Source organism: Diabrotica virgifera, chromosome 10 (assembly GCF_917563875.1).
Source record: "Diabrotica virgifera virgifera chromosome 10, PGI_DIABVI_V3a".
Taxonomy (NCBI): domain Eukaryota; kingdom Metazoa; phylum Arthropoda; class Insecta; order Coleoptera; family Chrysomelidae; genus Diabrotica; species Diabrotica virgifera.
In genome coordinates this window covers 93,111,772-93,131,658 of record NC_065452.1, presented here as the reverse complement: position 1 = coordinate 93,131,658, position 19,887 = coordinate 93,111,772, and the positions used below count along the sequence as shown (strand labels likewise).

The 19,887-nt window shown below is 35.8% G+C and overlaps 1 protein-coding gene across 7 annotated transcripts in view; it reads right to left on the bottom strand.

Moving 5' to 3' along the window:
• The window catches only part of LOC126893461 (filamin-A), a 510,728-nt gene that overhangs the window by 25,150 nt on the left and 465,691 nt on the right, over positions 1 to 19,887 (bottom strand). For all 7 annotated transcript variants that reach the window (XM_050663672.1, XM_050663673.1, XM_050663674.1 and 4 more), the window contains one exon: positions 2,636 to 2,829. In XM_050663672.1, coding sequence (XP_050519629.1) covers positions 2,636 to 2,829 — 194 coding nt within the window. The remainder of the gene's footprint in view (positions 1 to 2,635; positions 2,830 to 19,887) is intronic.

The window sequence follows — 19,887 nt, the reverse complement described above, 5'->3', positions numbered from 1 at the left end:
AAATTTTGTCTGATTTTTCATTTCAAATATTTCATTCAAAAGAGACCTTTTGTTTATTCTAAGTGACTTTCAACCCTCGGTAATAATGTAATCTTTTATTCTGCGTTTAAATTTTTCAAATATATTTATTAGTTTTCTCAGAATTCGAAAAAAATTGATGCATTTAAATAGCATTGGAGCAAGATTTTACGCCTACCCCTCATATTTGATTAAAAAAAAACAGAAATAATATTGATTTTTTTAAATCAATGAAAGGGGGGTCTCGAGTTGCAGCGACGACGTCGACAGGGGGGGTTCGTCTCTAAACGACGAATTACGACGGAGGCGGGGGAGGGTATTAAAAAGTTCAAATTTTTTACGACGTAGTTTATGGATGCTCCCTAAATTTGTAGTGTTAAATGACCTTTGTAGAAATATATATTATATTATGTTCAAATTTATGTAGTGTTCAATACACCAGTGGTGTATCTACTTCATAATTTTTATTTAAATAATTTGCACTTTTTTAAATATGCGTTGTACATAATTTTTTTTCAATATACAAGGTGTTCCATAAGTAAGTAGTAGTACCAACGAAGAGTTGGTGATAGAGAAGTCTATTAAAAGATTAAGTATGGCAACGGGAATGGTCGTATTTCGCATTTCCTAGAATTCCTAATTAATACTAAAAATAAGTAAATTGGTCGAAAATTCGGAAATATATCAGTTAGCGATTAACTGACTGGCGATGAATCGGCCGGCGATGAACTGGCGGCGATGAAACGTCCTAGACCCCTAATAACACTATATAGCAAAACCGACATATTAACACTGAGATGAAGTCAAGAATTTACAAAGCCAGTGTAAGAACAATACCGACATATGCATTAGAAAACAGATCCGATACAGCCAAAACACAAAGACTACTGGAAACGGCAGATATGAGAGCACTCATAGGAATTACAGGAAATACGCTGAAAGATCGAAAAAGGAATGAAGACATTAGGAGAGAATGTAACGTACAGTGTATAAACAAATGGACACTAAATAGAAAAAAAGCAGACACATAAGCAGAATGGGGGAAAATTGTCATATTTGGCAGCAAGTTTAGCTACTGTACACCGTACTAAATTATATTCTCTCTCTTGAGAGACAATCCTGACACCCCGGAGGGAGTTTAGTGGTCGACGTGATGTCGTGTATTGTCCGTCTCCAAAGATCTCTGTCTCTGGTCATTTCTTTTAACTCATGCTTAGGTCTTTTGCATATTCCTGTAATTTGATCGATCCATCTTGTTGAGGATCTTCCTCGTGATCTTCGGCCTTCCATCTTTCCTCGTGTAATGAGTCTTTCCATGTTTTCTGTGTTTGCTCTCATAACATGTCCAAAGTATTTTAATTGTTGGAGATGGACTTTACTGGAGAGTCGTTGGCTACCTTTTAGCTCTCTTAAAATTGAATTATTTGTTCTATGGTCGGTCCAAGGAATTCGTAGCATTCGTCTCCAATGGAACATTTCAGTGACGTCTATCTTTCTTCTTTCCGAATTTCTCAGGGTCCAAGATTCACATCCGTAGGTCAGTATTGGGAATATTAAGCAATTGATTAACTTCATCTTTAACGCTCTTGAAATTTGAAAAATGTTAAACAAACATAAAATTTAGTTCTAATTTTAGTACCAAACATCTGCCAACTACCAGAGGCATACGATGGGGGAAAGTAAATGGTTGGCCCTTCCCAAATTATACGTCACTGGCGGAATTGCTATTTTAGTGCAATTTTTGGATTCAACAATACTTTCTATATAAAAAATATACTCTTCATTCGTAACGATAAAGTCATTAATATTCGAGATATTTGAAGTTAAAAATGAAACGGCACAGTTATTTTGATTAATGTATTATGTCCCTTCGTTTTTAACTTCAAATATATCTAAAACTAATGATTTTATCATTACGAATGACGAGTATATTATTTGCATAGAAGGTATTGGAAAATCCAAAAATTGCACTAAATTAGCAATTCCGCCAGTGGCGTAGAATTTGGGAAAGGTCAACCAATGACTTTCCCCCGTCGTACATCTCTGGTATTAACCAGAAACATTTGTTTAACATAATTTAGTAGGGTGTGCAGTACCTACATTTGCTGCCAAGTGTGACAAGGATATATTATGAAACAATTTTAAAGTACTGGGTACAAATAGTTTTTCAATTTTTAAATAAAACACCCTGTAACTAAGTAAGGAGCCACATTTTATGTGATTTGGGTTAAATCTTAATATTTTGAGCCCAAGAATCTACAGTTAAAATATTTCCAATTATTAATGAAACACCCTGTATACGGTGTAACTGACGCCACGGAGTAAGCCGAAGGTCGTCCACCTGGAGAGACTATGTTCTTATGCTGACCGCTGAGACGACCTTTGATTATCATTATTAGCAAACTGTTTTGTAAGCGATATCCGTGTGGATTGTAAGTGATTATATTAATGTAAATAGAATTTATGATATTTGTAATTTAGTGAATTTTTTTGGAGTAGAATAACACGTTTGCTCCACTTAATCTCTGAAGCCAAAGAAAAACGTAACAATATCATTAAAGACATGAAACATGACAAGAACTGAAATGAAAATGATAGTGAAAAAAATATTTCTTACTTTGGCGTCCAAGTCTCCCTTGGCTCCATTTCTTCTAACAATAAATTGAGATGGTTTGTCTGCTTGGATACAACCTTCTGGGAATTGAGCCACTTCGAGTAAATGAGCGTCTCCTACAGCAGGTGAAATGTATACTTTGAATGGTGAGTCTGGAACATGCTCGTCGTTGAACTTCAAGCCAATGCGGTATTCACCTAGAACAATATAATAATATATATAACACTAAGAAGATCGATCCGAAGAATTAATTAGCGCGAATTGAAACAAATAGAGAGCTATGGAACAGAAGGATTTCTTTAGTTTACAATACAGTTTCTTTAGTTTACAAGCTTTTAAATGCTATTTTGCCCCCAGTAATGTTTTGGTAACCCGTTTGTGATAACTATAGAGTCATTACCCTGCTAAATTTGACCTACAAACTATTGGACTACTATGCATCAAATGTTCCTTCTAAGACTAGCTTTAGAAAAAACATGAAGGTGGAATTGATACTCATCATTTGTTTGTGGATTTTAGATATGCCTAAGACAGTGTAGACAGAAACGTATTATACAAAGCCATGGTAGAATTTAATATCCCAATACACTTAGTGAGGTTGGTGAAGCAACCCTCTCAACAGTCGAGTGTAAGGTTAGACTGGACAGGACTTCGACAGGGAGATAGTCTGTCATGCCTTCTATTCAACATTGTCCCAGAGAAAGCTGTTAGAGAATCTGTAATAACAACAAGAGGGACCATTATTAATCTTCTTCTTTGTGTGCCGTGTTTGTTTTCAAGCGTTGGCTATCGTCGTATTAACAAGCTGATGAAATATTTCTCGGTCGGCAGCTATATGAAACAGCGTTTTCCTTCGATTTTGCTCTGAATGATAAACCGAAGTAAGCGGGTCCTCTCATTATATGACCGAAGTAATAAGCCTTTCTCATTTTTATGGAGTTGATCAATTCTCGCTCTTTGTGCATGGTCTCCAGCACACGTTCGTTGGATATGTGTGCTGTTCACGGTATTCTGAGCATGCGCCGGTAACACCACAACTTGAACGCTTCTAATTTGTTGAGATTCTTCACTTTTGTTGTCTAAGCGTACGTTCAGAGTGGACGAGCAAAGAGCAAAGAGCAAAGAGCAAAGCGGAGAAATCAAACTACTACTGGGAAACGGAGGTACACAGAGTGCTAGCAAAGAGCAAAGCGGCGAAACCAAACAAGTTTGATTTCTCTGCTCGCACTCTTTGGTCCATGTGGTGAGACCGCTCCCGTCTGAAAAAAATTTTGATTCGGTTTCTTTGTCAATTCCTATTCAACAAAATTTCCCTTTAAACAAATCTGAAGAACACCGGGCGGAATTTTTGGGCAGAAATTGTTTAAACAATTTTATCTACTCTATGTCATATATTATTATGTATAAGGTTTTAGTTTGTGAAAACTATCATTATAGATAGCAGTGCGTGAAGGGTTTAAAGTGTGCCGTGTTTGTTTTCAAGCGTTGGCTATCGTCGTATTAACAAGCTGATGAAATATTTCTCGGTCGGCAGCTATATGAAACAGCGTTTTCCTTCGATTTTGCTCTGAATGATAAACCGAAGTAAGCGGGTCCTCTCATTATATGACCGAAGTAATAAGCCTTTCTCATTTTTATGGAGTTGATCAATTCTCGCTCTTTGTGCATGGTCTCCAGCACACGTTCGTTGGATATGTGTGCTGTTCACGGTATTCTGAGCATGCGCCGGTAACACCACAACTTGAACGCTTCTAATTTGTTGAGATTCTTCACTTTTGTTGTCTAAGCGTACGTTCAGAGTGGACGAGCAAAGAGCAAAGAGCAAAGAGCAAAGCGGAGAAATCAAACTACTACTGGGAAACGGAGGTACACAGAGTGCTAGCAAAGAGCAAAGCGGCGAAACCAAACAAGTTTGATTTCTCTGCTCGCACTCTTTGGTCCATGTGGTGAGACCGCTCCCGTCTGAAAAAAATTTTGATTCGGTTTCTTTGTCAATTCCTATTCAACAAAATTTCCCTTTAAACAAATCTGAAGAACACCGGGCGGAATTTTTGGGCAGAAATTGTTTAAACAATTTTATCTACTCTATGTCATATATTATTATGTATAAGGTTTTAGTTTGTGAAAACTATCATTATAGATAGCAGTGCGTGAAGGGTTTAAAGTGTGCCGTGTTTGTTTTCAAGCGTTGGCTATCGTCGTATTAACAAGCTGATGAAATATTTCTCGGTCGGCAGCTATATGAAACAGCGTTTTCCTTCGATTTTGCTCTGAATGATAAACCGAAGTAAGCGGGTCCTCTCATTATATGACCGAAGTAATAAGCCTTTCTCATTTTTATGGAGTTGATCAATTCTCGCTCTTTGTGCATGGTCTCCAGCACACGTTCGTTGGATATGTGTGCTGTTCACGGTATTCTGAGCATGCGACGGTAACACCACAACTTGAACGCTTCTAATTTGTTGAGCTTCTTCACTTTTGTTGTCTAAGCGTACGTTCGGAGTGGACGAGCAAAGAGCAAAGAGCAAAGAGCAAAGAGCAAAGCGGAGAAATCAAACTACTACTGGGAAACGGAGGTACACAGAGAGCTAGCAAAGAGCAAAGCGGCGAAACCAAACAAGTTTGATTTCTCTGCTCGCACTCTTTGGTCCATGTGGTGAGACCGCTCCCGTCTGAAAAAAATTTTGATTCGGTTTCTTTGTCAATTCCTATTCAACAAAATTTCCCTTTAAACAAATCTGAAGAACACCGGGCGGAATTTTTGGGCAGAAATTGTTTAAACAATTTTATCTACTCTATGTCATATATTATTATGTATAAGGTTTTAGTTTGTGAAAACTATCATTATAGATAGCAGTGCGTGAAGGGTTTAAAGTGTGCCGTGTTTGTTTTCAAGCGTTGGCTATCGTCGTATTAACAAGCTGATGAAATATTTCTCGGTCGGCAGCTATATGAAACAGCGTTTTCCTTCGATTTTGCTCTGAATGATAAACCGAAGTAAGCGGGTCCTCTCATTATATGACCGAAGTAATAAGCCTTTCTCATTTTTATGGAGTTGATCAATTCTCGCTCTTTGTGCATGGTCTCCAGCACACGTTCGTTGGATATGTGTGCTGTTCACGGTATTCTGAGCATGCGCCGGTAACACCACAACTTGAACGCTTCTAATTTGTTGAGATTCTTCACTTTTGTTGTCTAAGCGTACGTTCAGAGTGGACGAGCAAAGAGCAAAGAGCAAAGAGCAAAGCGGAGAAATCAAACTACTACTGGGAAACGGAGGTACACAGAGTGCTAGCAAAGAGCAAAGCGGCGAAACCAAACAAGTTTGATTTCTCTGCTCGCACTCTTTGGTCCATGTGGTGAGACCGCTCCCGTCTGAAAAAAATTTTGATTCGGTTTCTTTGTCAATTCCTATTCAACAAAATTTCCCTTTAAACAAATCTGAAGAACACCGGGCGGAATTTTTGGGCAGAAATTGTTTAAACAATTTTATCTACTCTATGTCATATATTATTATGTATAAGGTTTTAGTTTGTGAAAACTATCATTATAGATAGCAGTGCGTGAAGGGTTTAAAGTGTGCCGTGTTTGTTTTCAAGCGTTGGCTATCGTCGTATTAACAAGCTGATGAAATATTTCTCGGTCGGCAGCTATATGAAACAGCGTTTTCCTTCGATTTTGCTCTGAATGATAAACCGAAGTAAGCGGGTCCTCTCATTATATGACCGAAGTAATAAGCCTTTCTCATTTTTATGGAGTTGATCAATTCTCGCTCTTTGTGCATGGTCTCCAGCACACGTTCGTTGGATATGTGTGCTGTTCACGGTATTCTGAGCATGCGACGGTAACACCACAACTTGAACGCTTCTAATTTGTTGAGCTTCTTCACTTTTGTTGTCTAAGCGTACGTTCGGAGTGGACGAGCAAAGAGCAAAGAGCAAAGAGCAAAGAGCAAAGCGGAGAAATCAAACTACTACTGGGAAACGGAGGTACACAGAGAGCTAGCAAAGAGCAAAGCGGCGAAACCAAACAAGTTTGATTTCTCTGTTCGCACTCTTTGGTCCATGTGGTGAGACCGCTCCCGTCTGAAAAAAATTTTGATTCGGTTTCTTTGTCAATTCCTATTCAAAAATGTCCCCTTTAAACAAATCTGAAGAGCACCGGGCGGAATTTTTGGGCAGAAATTGTTTAAACAATTTTATCTACTCTATGTCATATATTATTATGTATAAGGTTTTAGTTTGTGAAAACTATCATTATAGATAGCAGTGCGTGAAGGGTTTAAAGTGTGCGTGAAGTAACAATGTATTTTAAATGGGATTTACTTTTTAGCACTCTTTTTGACACACTTTCATATAGTTAAATATCCTTAACTTTCGCGTTGTCATGGTGATGACATAATGAGCAATAAATTACAACAAAAATTTTGACAGTTTTGTGGTTTGAAGGAAATTAAAATTTTTAAATGTCAAAGTTCTAAAAATTGTAGAATAGAAATGAATTGCACTGACGAAGAGTTACAGTTTTTTTTATTTGTTTGTCGTAGATAAAATATTGTATGAAACTGTACTTGTATAGGAATCCACAAAGAAACGAAATCAGAAATTTTTCCAGACGGGATCGGTCTCATTTAATTCACTATTTTGGTATTTTTCCGAAAAATGAATCTCGGTAACCTGATAGCTGAAGTGTTATGAAACAAAAATAAAACGGGATAATACAATCCCTACACTAGGGAGTTTTACTTCATGTTAATTTTATTATGAAACAAGTATTATGATTCAAAGAAACCTGTTATGGGATCGAAAGATTCCCTATTCAAAGGACGACGATGACTTTTTAAATTTATAACTTTATGCAATTTTATAATTAAATAAATATTATGTAACTTAATAATTATTATTAGTTCTACAGTGTGGCAAAACGAAACGGAATAAATTCATTATTTCATAAACCGAAAATTTTAAGAAAAAATTCGGAAACAGGTCGATTTTTATTTTTAAATTATAATTTTTTGGCATTTACATACTAGTGACGCCATCCATCTCGAAGCTGAAATAAAAAATATACATTTCATTACATAAATTAAAATTTTTCTTTGTTTCTGGTGAAGCAACGCAGTTGGAACAAGCAGAATATTATAATTGTCACCGGAAAGTGAAAAAGGTAACGCACAACTTGAAAGAACCTATAGATTTCGAACTTCGTTTCTAGTGAAGCAACGCAGTTGGAACAAGCAGATATATTATAATTTTGTCACCGGAAAGCGAAAATGGTAACGAACAATGAAGAGCCTATAGTTTTCTAACTTCGTTTCTGGTGAAGCAACGGAGTTGAGACAAGCAGATATATTATAATTGTGCCACCGGAAAGCGAAAAAGGTAACGCACAACTTGGAAGAACCTATAGTTGTCTAACTTCGTTTCTGGTGAAGCAACGGAGTTGGAACAAGTAGATATATTATAATTGTGCCACCGGAAAGCAAAAAAGGCAACGCACAACTTGGAAGAGCCTATAGATTACTAGCTTTGTTTCTGGTGGAGCAATGGAGTTGGAACGAGCAGATATATTATAATAGTGCCACCGGAAAGCTAAAAAGGTAACGCACAACTTGGAAGAACCTATAGTTTTCTAACTTCGCTTCTGGTGAAGCAACGGAGTTGGAACAAGCAGATATATTATAATTGTGTCACCGGAAAGCGAAAAAGGTAACTAACAACTTGGAAGAGCCTATAGTTTTCTAACTTCGTTTCTGGTGAAGCAACGCAGTTGGAACAAGCAGATATACTATAAGTGTGTCACCGGAAAGCGAAGTAGGTAGTTCTTGAAAACTATAGGTTCTTCCAAGTTGTGCGTTACCTTTTTCGCTTACCGGTGACACAATTATAATATATCAGCTTGTTCCAACTCCGTTGCTTCACCAGAAACTAAGTTAGAAAACTATAGGTTCTTCCAAGTTGTGCGTTACCTTTTTTGCTTCTCGGTGACACAAATATAATATATCTGCTTGTTCCAACTCAGTTGCTTCACCATAAGCAAAGTTAGAAAACTATAGGCTTTTCCAAGTTGTAAAATACCTTTTTCGCTTTCCGGTGACACAATTATAATATATCTGCTTGTTCCAACTGCGTTGCTTCACCAGAAACGAAGCTAGTAATCTATAGGTTCTTTCAAGTTGTGCGTTACCTTTTTCGCTTTCCGGTGACAATTATAATATTATATCTGCTTTTTCCAACTGTGTTGCTTCACCAGAAACAAAGTTAAATTTTTAATTTATGAATGTGTTTTTTGATATTTTCAACTCAGGCGCGCCAAAACCAACAAACCACTCGCAAACTCGTCCAAATACGTATTGCGAACCATCAAAGCTTTTGTTGAAAAACCGACAGAAGTTAGATTGTGGTGCGCCATGTGCGTGCCGTTTGTGCGCCACTTGAAAACACGTACTAATCTGACGAACATGCTGCGCGCGAGCGGCTCGCACACCGAGCAGAGCGCATATGTATACCTGCCTTTACGATGAATTCTCTAACATTTTCCGCGAGTTAGGAAGTACCACGTTTTCAATGAGGAGTTTCCGAAAAAAAAAAAAGAAAATAACTTTCAGTGGGAAAGAACTAAACTCTAGTCTCGCGTAACTACCAGCTCCCACTCTGGTTTAGCACTTCTTTGCTCTTTGCTCGTAATCTTTCTTCGCTCCACTCTGAACGTGCACTTTTTGCCCTTTGCTCTTTGCTCGTCCACTCTGAACGTGCACTTTTTGCTCTTTACTCTTTGCTCTTTGCTCGTCCACTCTGAACGTACGTTAAGTTTCACATCCATAGAACAAAACGGACCAGACGTAGCTTCATTATTATTATTAATATATGAGTGTACAAATACTAGCGTATACAAATGACATTGATATCATAACAAGAAGAAATGCAGACCTGGTTCAATCGTTCACGTCATTGGAAGCAGCAGCAAAAATAATGAGGCTACACGTTAACACTAATAAAATTCTAAAATATACAGAACTCTAATCAAGCCCGTCCTCACTTACGCGTCAGAAACGTGGACGATAACAAAAAGTGATGAAGAACGGTTAAGTTGTTTTGGACGTAAAATCCTCAAATCACATATTTATAAAGGCAATGTAGGAAGACGAATTATGGCGTAAACGCTAAATTTTGAGCTTTACCGCCTTTATAGTGAGCCTAGTATTGGTAGATCTATCAAAATAAACAGGCTGTGGTGGCTAGGCCACTTAAAAAGAATGGATGAGGGAAAGCCGCCGAAACACAGGAGAAAGGTGCAGGCCCATAGGCCCCAGAGCACGATTTAAGGACCAGGTGGAAGACCAGTTGCAATTGTTAGGAGTGCGAAATTGGAAAACCAAGGCGAAGGATAGGAAGGAATGGAAGCTAATTCTGGAACAGGCGAAGACCCACCATGGGTTGTAGATCTAATGATGATGAATGTTTTGGTAACACCCAGAGAAAGAAAGAAAAAGAAAATAAAATAATAAAGAATTTACAAAATAATAAAGCACCGGTGAAAATGTCATCATAGCATAGTTCCTAAAGGAAGGTGGCCAAAAAGCCCACACGAAGAAAAAACAGAGTTGATACGTGAAGCATGGACCAAGGAGCTAATACCAAAACAGTTAAGAGAAATCATATGAATTCAAATTGTCACTAAACATATTGTTTATTGATTTTCGACAAGCATATATAACACAATAACAGGCATAAATTGATCTACACAGCAAAATACTTTGACTTTTCGAATAAAATAATACGATTAAATAGATCCCTTCTGAATGAAGCCAAAAGTTAAGTTATGATAGAAGGTCATGTCACAGATAGTTTTAAAATCACTAGAAGCCTACGACAAGGTGACTCCCTGTCTACTGTATTTTTATTCTAATATTGGAAAGAATTTTAAGGCAAAGCAATATTCACATTTAAGGCTTAATCTATCACCACACACATCAATTTGTGGCATAAACGGACGACCTTGGCGTAATAAAAAGAAGATCAACAGAATTAAGAGAATTTTTTAGAAGACTCAAGAGGAAAGCCAGAGAGTACGGGCTGGAAGTAAATGAGGAGAAGACAAAATATATGGAGATGAGGGGAAATAATGAATATTTTTGACAGTTTTGGAATGTAACTGCCCCAGACAAGGAATATTCACAGACTAATATGGCTCAGATACGTAGCTAGAATGCATGAAGGAAGAGTCCCCAAAGAATTATTAAATACTGAAGCTGGCACAAAAAGAAAAAGAGGATGACCAGGAAGAAAATAGATGAAATCGGTAAAGAAGACTTGGGATTGTTAGGAGTATAAAACTGGAAAAACCTAGCGCAAGATACTAAGAAATGGAAGAAAACCATTGAAGCCTTGGGCCTCTAGGACCTGTTTGAGCTGATGTGTTTTATAATTATAAAAAGGGTTACCAAAGAAAACCTGTATACTACAAAAGCAAACATGGAAGGAAGTAAGTGGCGATGAAATGCCTTGGGCCTCTAGAACCTGTTTGAGCTGATGGGTTTTATAATTATAAAAAGGGTTACCAAAGAAAACCTGTATACTACAAAAGCAAACATGGAAGGAAGTAAGTGGCAATGAAATACTAAATAGATGGAAAGGATGCTTCGAAGAGCTTTTAAATGAAATGCACGCAACAAAATATGAAACAGAAGAACTGAAGCAAAATAACGATCATGAACGAACATGGGAAAGACCGTCAAATGAAAAAGAAATAAAAAAGTAACAGAGAAAGTACAGAAAAATAAGAGTCCAAGGAAGAATGAAGTAACGGCTGAAATGTTTAAATATGGAGGACCCGTACTAATTAAGCATTTGGAACAGATGCTGAAAGAAATATAGGAACAAGAACACATACCGAAAGAACAGACTGAAGCCACACTGTGCCCAATTCACAAAAAAGGTGACAAAAGTTTTGCCATAATTACAGGGGAATAGCGCTACTAGATGTTGCGTACAAAATGCTTGCAGTACATATAAAAGCTACACAGGACTAAAAATAAAATTAAAGAAGCTCCTACTCTATCCTCACTTTCAGCTCTTAAGATATTACATAGAAAATAGACACTTCCTTGTGAAGCATGGTACCGAGCACACTAAGATATATCCTATTCACTCAGGCATCCCACAAGGCAGTGTTCTCGGCCCAATTCTATATCTTTTATACACAGCGGACATTCCAACATCTAGTACAACTACAGTTGCAACGTATGCAGATGACACTGCTATCCTGACGTCCTTTCATCCCACACAGATCCATCAACAGCATCAAGGAATCTTCAATCAAACCTAAATAGAATTCAGCAATGGATGAAAGTATGGCGCATCAAATCTAATGGAACTAAATCATACATGTAACATTCACGCTACGTAGAGAAACATGCCCCCCTGTATATATTGATAATTGTCTAATTCCTCAATCCGAGGACGTTAAATATCTTGGCAAGCACCATCCTCAAGCCCATATGGACTTATGCGATTCAGCTATGGGGCACTGCTAGCGTCTCCAATACAAACATCTTACAGAGATTCCAAAACAAGGTGCTGCGCGCCATAGTCAATGCGCCATACTATGAATCCAACGAGGTGATTCAACACGACATCCCCCTAGAATCCGTGAAAGAAGGCATACAAAGTTTTAGTGGTAAATACTGTGAACGAGTGCTAGTGCATCCTAATGCGTTTGCCAGACAATTAAATGTGCCGGACGTCTTTGAAGTGCGTAGACTAAAAGAACAAGTTACATTCAAGATAATACCTGATAATAATAACAGAAGAAAAAATATATTCGAAGTAGAAAGATTCCAATATGTAAGAACGACATTCACCAAAAGACCAACTATGAAAGAAGAAATCCAAGCGACGATTATGGTTGGTAATGGTTGTATCTTTGCTCTAAACAAGTTATTAAGAAATAAAAACAAATCTAGAAGGGCTAAAATAAGAATATAATATAAGACAGTGATAAGACCTATATATACCAGTGAAAGATAGACGATAAAAAATTAGAATGTGTGATGCTCTAAGGTAGGGAAGAAAAGTCCTCAGGAAAATATTTGGATGACTCTGGAATGGAATGTGGGTAAAAAGACCAAATGCAAAACTAGAGAAGATGTATGGAAAACCGAATATCGTAGGGATCATAAAATCTCAAAGACTGAAATGGTCGAAGCATATCGCAATATACAAAGGATACTAAACATGAGACTACCCAAAAGCATACTAACATGAGGAATAAGAGGAAAGAAAAAGAAAGGTAGGCCGAAAATCAAGTGGAAGAAAGATGTTGAAAAATACATGGAAGAACTTAAAATATTCGATTGTAAAAAGAAAGCAGCAAATAGTAAAGAATGGAAAAGAATACTATACAAGCCATGGGCTAGGCCTAAAGAACTAATGCCTGGTTGCACCAACAAATCTTAAGCTTAAGACATGTCTTAAACTTAGGTTACGAAACATACGCGTTGCACCATTGAGTCTCAGATCAATTTTCAGCTTGCCACAATGGATGGCCACGTGGATTGCATCTTAAACTTCGTCTCAGTTAAGGCGTGCTTCGATAAAAATCGAAAATTATGGAACAACCTAAGTGAGACTTAAGGCGACGCTATCTATAAGCTGAGCTGGGCTACGCTGGAGCTTAAGATTTGTTGGTGCAACCAGACATAAATTATATATTGTGTTACATAGAAGGTGTGGCGTCAAAAGTAAAGTATATCACATAATCTAGTGCACTTCCTGGTTGAACATAGCAAAGTATAAGTTTGAATGCGTGGTTTTTGGCACGTATACAAAAGACATTAAATAAGCTGAACAGATTTTCACACGGTACGTAATGTTTAAGTTTTATATATAAAAATAACTTCCTTGTGATATTATTAAGATTTTGTAGTCTTTCAATTTTATAAAAGTTTGTGTACTAATAGTAATTACTTCAAGTTGAGCATTCATTAAATTATATGAGCAATAATTAAAATGAAATGACATATTTTTGATGTTCCGACTTCCAGCTGGAAATCCTTTATAGAAAACGTGCGTTTTAATAGATTTCCATATTTCAAATAGTTTAAAGTTTAAATTAAAGTTCAATTAAACTTGTGTCCTATTCCCAAAAATATTAAGTACCTATTCCATCAACAATTCCATTAAATGACAATAACAGCTAATATTTAAAACGTAGCATACGTAACATACCAACTTATAAAAGTTTAGTCAAACAAAACTGAACTTTATACTTTGAAAACTAATTTATTGTTCTTGTTTAAATCCCAAGTAGGGATAATAGTCCTTGGGACCACCTTTTAAAAAATATATTACCTCCCCCCTGAGACTTTTTTAATTCAGTTATTCATGTCGAATCAGACACCTTTTTTCGGGAGGGGGTGTTTCATAAATAGAGTTTTCTAAACTTTGGTGCGTCCGACAACTGGAGTACCCTTAAAAATTTGTCGGACAATATTACCAGTTAATTGTAAATATTTTTATTAAACAATCCTGCAACAAGCAGCTGTGAGAGTATAAATTTTATGACTCTTCATGATGCGTGCCCCCATCCTATGGGGCGCACTATGGAGTCATAAATTATGATTTTTTTGGAGGATTGTTTTATAAAAATACTTACAATTTACTGGTAATATTGTCCGACACATTTTTAAGGGCACTCCAGTTGTCAAACGCACCAAAGTTTAGAAACCTCTATTTTTACGAAACGTCCCCTCCCGCAAAAATTTTTGGTATTAGAAAATTTGTCCGACTCGACACGAATAACTGAATAAAAAAAGCCTCATGAGAGAGGTAATAATTTTTTTAATGGTTGGCCCAAGACCAGTACTAGTGAAAACAAGGAACTCAAATTAAAGTACACAATACTACAGTGTGACCTACACTTAAGACATTAAATAAATTAGGGAAATAATAAAAAACAAAAATGACGTCTTTCAACCTACACCGGAATTGTGATTCGGAAAACTGGCTCTATTGATGTTACACAAGCATAAAAATCTATAAATACGAATCCAACCTTCACTATCAGGCGCATCAACATTAGAATTAAAGTTTATTTCCTGAAACACTTTGTACATTGTCCACTTTCTTGTAACTTCAACAAAAACATTGACCAGCAAAACGTTGTGCTTAAAACAACAAACATTAAAGTCTAGTAGGCTACTCCAAACATATATGAAAAATCTTTCTAAATATTAAATATATGATTCAATATTCTATATTTAACATCGAAAACTACCTTGAGGATTTTTTGTCACAATAACATAACACACTTGGATCCATGCGGCGAAATTTTTGATTTGGGCCTGTGCCAAAATTCAAAATCACTGACCAATACGTTGTACAGGATGGGACCTGAGCAATGTCTTAGTCATTCAAATGTTTAAACATCAAAAGTAACCTTGACAATCAAAATATAAGTTTAGGGTCGTTTTCACGCTACGTCTTATTGTACGTTTTGTGTGTCATGCAAAACGTACGACAAAACGTACGTTTTGTCAAGTGCATAGATACATATTAACGTTTTTCAAACAATGTGTTCAATCTTCGAGACAAAACAATCTCGCGACTACAAATCGCAAGTGGAGTCCAGCGCTTATGCTTTTCCCATCATATCTTCGATCTGACCTTGGATTTCATTTCGATTCAATTCATTTCTTGTTATAAGCGTCGTTTTCACGCTACGTCTTATTGAACGTTTTATGTGTCATGCAAAACGTACGACAAAACGTACGTTTTGTCTACTAGTGTCTAACAAGAAATGAAATGAATCGAAATGAAATCCAAAGTCAGATCGAAGAGATATGATGGGAAAAGCATAAGCGCCGGCTCCACTTGCGATTTGTAGTCGCGCGATTGTTTTGTCACGAAGATTGAACACATTGTTTGAAAAACGTTAATATGTATCTATACACTTGACAAAACGTACGTTTTGTCGTGGGGTTTGCATGACACACAAAACGTACAATAAGACGTAGCGTGAAAACGACCCTATACACTTCACAAAACGTACGTTTTGTCGTGGGTTTTGCATGACACACAAAATGTACAATAAGACGTATCTTGAAAACGACGCTTTACATAGACAATGCATAAACATAGATATTCAGCCACTAAATTTTTAATCTAATAAAATGGAGGAAATTTTCAGCAAAAGAAAGATAATTATAATGAAAAAGAAAAGCAAAAGTAGAATAAAAGTTTAATCTGCAAAGGCAACAGTAAAGAAATAAGTGGACCAATAACACAGAAAAGGTATATTATGTGGATAACAGACGAAATACAAACTCTTATGAATGGAAGAAGAAAATATAAAAACAAAAACATTATTAGCCACAAATCCTTAAACAGCAGGATTAGAAAATGCATAATAACAGCAAAAGAAAGATGGTTAACTGAACAGTGTCACGAAATAGAGGAATATGAAAAGAAATATGATAGTTTCAATATTCATTGGATAGTGAAGGAAATGTCGTCGGGAAAACAAAATAATATAGGTACATGTTTAACAGACTGGAACGGTAACATTCTCACAGATATAAAACAACAACTGAATAGATGGACAGAATACGTAAACTATTCTGGGATGACAGACAATAAATCCTAGCTGAGGAATCTAATGAATAGGGACCAAGAATTTTAAAACAGGAAGGTCAATACGCATTAAAACAGACAAAAGGTAAAAAGGCTACAGGTCCGGATGAAATCCCGATTGAGTTTCTTAAACTGATCGATGAAGAAATGATAAACAATTGAAGGGTACAGAGAAAAACGATCAAAGTCACAGGAAACTAGTTTGGAGAAAAATACAATTAAAGTTTACGTCAATGTATAATTGGTATATAATTTATAATATTTATATCTGCATTTGTGAGGACTTTTTTCAGACGTATAGAAATATAAGTTGGCAACACTTTTTTAACTGGCGGCCATTTTGACAGCTGTCAAGTGATTTATATTTAGTTTGGTTTGACCTTTCAATGTGAATAGACTGACGCCTGAACAACGCTTTCAAATTGTGCAAATTTATTTTGAAAATCATGTTTCTGTTCGAAATACGTATCGCGTACTACGTCCCTTTTATGGTATACACAATCGCCCATCAGAGCAATTCATTGGATTAACTGTGGAACGTTTTCGAACCACGTTTACTCTAAATGATATTACGCATCCACAGAGACGTCGTACAGTGCGTACAGAAGATGTTGTTGCTGCTGTTGAGCGTAGCATAGAGGAAGACCCGAATCAGTCTATACGCCATCGTGCAGAGCAGTTGGATATGTGTCCATCCACTTTATGGAAGATTTTGCGAAAAAATCTTGGTTTGCGTGCTTACACAATTCAACTCGTACAGGAATTGAAGCCACATAGCAAGGCGTAGATTCTGTGAATGGGCCTAAAATGAAGTTGCCGTTGATCCCGACTTTCATAAGCGAATTTTGTTTAGCGACGAAGCTCACTTTTGGTAGAATGGCTACGTCAACAAACAAAATTGCCGTATTTGGAGTGAAGATAATCCTCAAGTGTATGTTGAGAATCCACTACATCCAGAAAAATTGACTGTTTGGTGTGCTTTATCGGCTGGTGGAATCATTGGTCCGTACTTCTTCAAACACAATGCTGACCAGAACGTTACAATCAATGGTAACCGCTATAGAGCCATGATTACTGACTTTTTTATTCCTCAATTGAACAACCATGATGTACAAGGGCTGTAGTTTCAGCAAGATGGCGCAACATGTCACACAGCTCGTGCCAAAAAACTTTCGATTCAGCAAAATGGGATCCTCTCTGGAATATAATGGGAAATATGGAAGTACCTAACCACCTAGTTAACCTAATAAGGAATCTGTATGATAAAAAACCCAGCCAAAGTTAAAAGTTAAAGTGCACGGAATATATTCAAATGCGTTAAACACAAAGAAAGGAACTAGGCAGGGCTGCATCCTATCACCATTATTATCTAACGTATACTCTGAATATACATATTATTAAAATGAGGAAAGTACTAGACGAATGGAATGGGGGAATCACTATACCGGGTGTCCACTTATATTTTCCCCCATTTTAACTACCTATAACTTCTAAACGGCTTAAGATAGAAAAATGCGGTTTTCGCTGAATTGTTTTATTTTAGTAAAAGTTTTGTTTGAATGTACTGAATTTTTTATATCACTTTCAAATACGAAAAAAATGGCGGATTTTTGGAGAAAAACGTTGTTGACTTTTTTTTTAATGGAACACCCAGTATATTTTCTTGTAAATTAAAAGAAAAGTCATTCACCTATCCAGCGATAAAAGGTTTTTCAAAATCGGTTGTCAAATCACTGAGTAATTAATTTTTAAAATGAGCGGTGCAACATGGATATCACATACCTAAATAACATAACTAAGCAAAATGATATTATGTTACGTGATTTCCACATTGCATCTCTCATTTTAAAAATTATTTGCTCAGTCATTTGACAACCGATTTTAAAAAATTTTATATCGCTGGATAGATAAACGACCGTTTTTTCAAGCTAGAAGAAATATACTGGGTGTTTCAATAAAAAAAGTCAACAACGTTTTTTTTTCAAAAATCCGCCATTTTTTATTTAAAAGCGATATAAAAAATGGTCATTTATCTAAAAACTTGAAAAAACGGTCATTTACCTATCCAAATATATAAATTTTTTTAAAATCGGTTGTCAAATAACTGAGCAATTAATTTTTAAAATGAGAGATGCAATGTGGAAATCACATCAATTCGCTTAGTTATGTTATTTAGGTATGTGATATCCACGTTGCACCCCCCATTTTAAAAATTAATTACTCAGTCATTTGACAACCGATTTTGAAAAACTTTATATCGATGGATAGGTGAATGACCTTTCTTTCAATTTACAAAAAAATATACTGGGTGTTCCATTTTTCTTTTTGTATTTGAAAGCGATATAAAAAATTCAATCCATTCAGACAAAACTTACTAAAATAAAACATTTCAGCGAAAATCGCATATTTCTATCTTGAGCCGTTTAGAAGTTATAGGCAGTTAAAATAGGGGAAAATATAAGTGGACACCGGGTATAGGGTGAGGCAGATAAAGGGCCTATTAGAAATATCTCGAGAACTAAAGGCAACCAAATCATGAAAATTGGAATAAAGGGGTTTTAAAGATTGATTTATTTAATGAAAATATTTTTATCTATTTGGTACTTCCGGTTATACCGGAAGTTGCTTATAACTTCGTTTTTTAAATAGGACACCCTGTATATTTTCACATTTTTGGATTCTCCTTGATTTCTTCTTTCTTAAAATATGAGGTTTTGTAATATTATACAGGGTAGTTTAAAAGATAATTAAGCTTTTTTATTAATTTCCTAGCAAATTTCACACCCTGTAGAATTGTAGTAGATTGACATAAAAAATTCTATTTATATTTAAATGATTTTTAATATAGTCTACTATTGTTAAGAATTATTAGTCTAACTAAATTGTTAATTTTAGTATACAGGGTTGGTCGAAACTCGGAATGAGTATTTTCTGAGTTTTCTTAAATGGAACACCCTGTATTTTAGTATTGTAATAAAATGCTATTTTGTGGTACTTTTTAATTTCTTAAGCATTCCCTATACCTAACTGCTTTAATTTGAGCTTAATTGTTAATCGCAGCAACAATCGTAACTACGTAGGTATTTTGATAGCTCAACCATTATTGGCGATTTTAAGTATCAGTCTAGATTAATATTTATTTCCGAAAAATTATTTGTTATAGAACATTTTCAGGGCCAACTTAAAAAAATTTCACGTATTTTGTGTTGGAATTAATGTTTGGTTTGAATCACAATAACTCACAAATTAAAGCAGTTAGGTATAGGGTATGCTATAGAAATTAAAAAGTACCGAAAAATAAAATTTCATTGCAATACTAAAATATAGGGTGTTACATTTAAGAAAACTCAGAAAATGCTCATTTCGAGTTTCGACCAACCCTGTATACTAAAATTAAAAATTTAGCTAGACTAATAATTCTAAACAATAGTAGACTATATTAAAAATCATTTAAATATAAATATAATTTTTGATGTCAAACTACTACAATTCTACAGGGTGTGGAATTTGCTACGAAATGAATAAAAAAGCTTAATTATCTTTTAAACTACCCTGTACAATATTACAATACCTCATATTTTAAGAAAGAAGAAATCAAGGAGAGTCCAAAAATGTGAAAATATA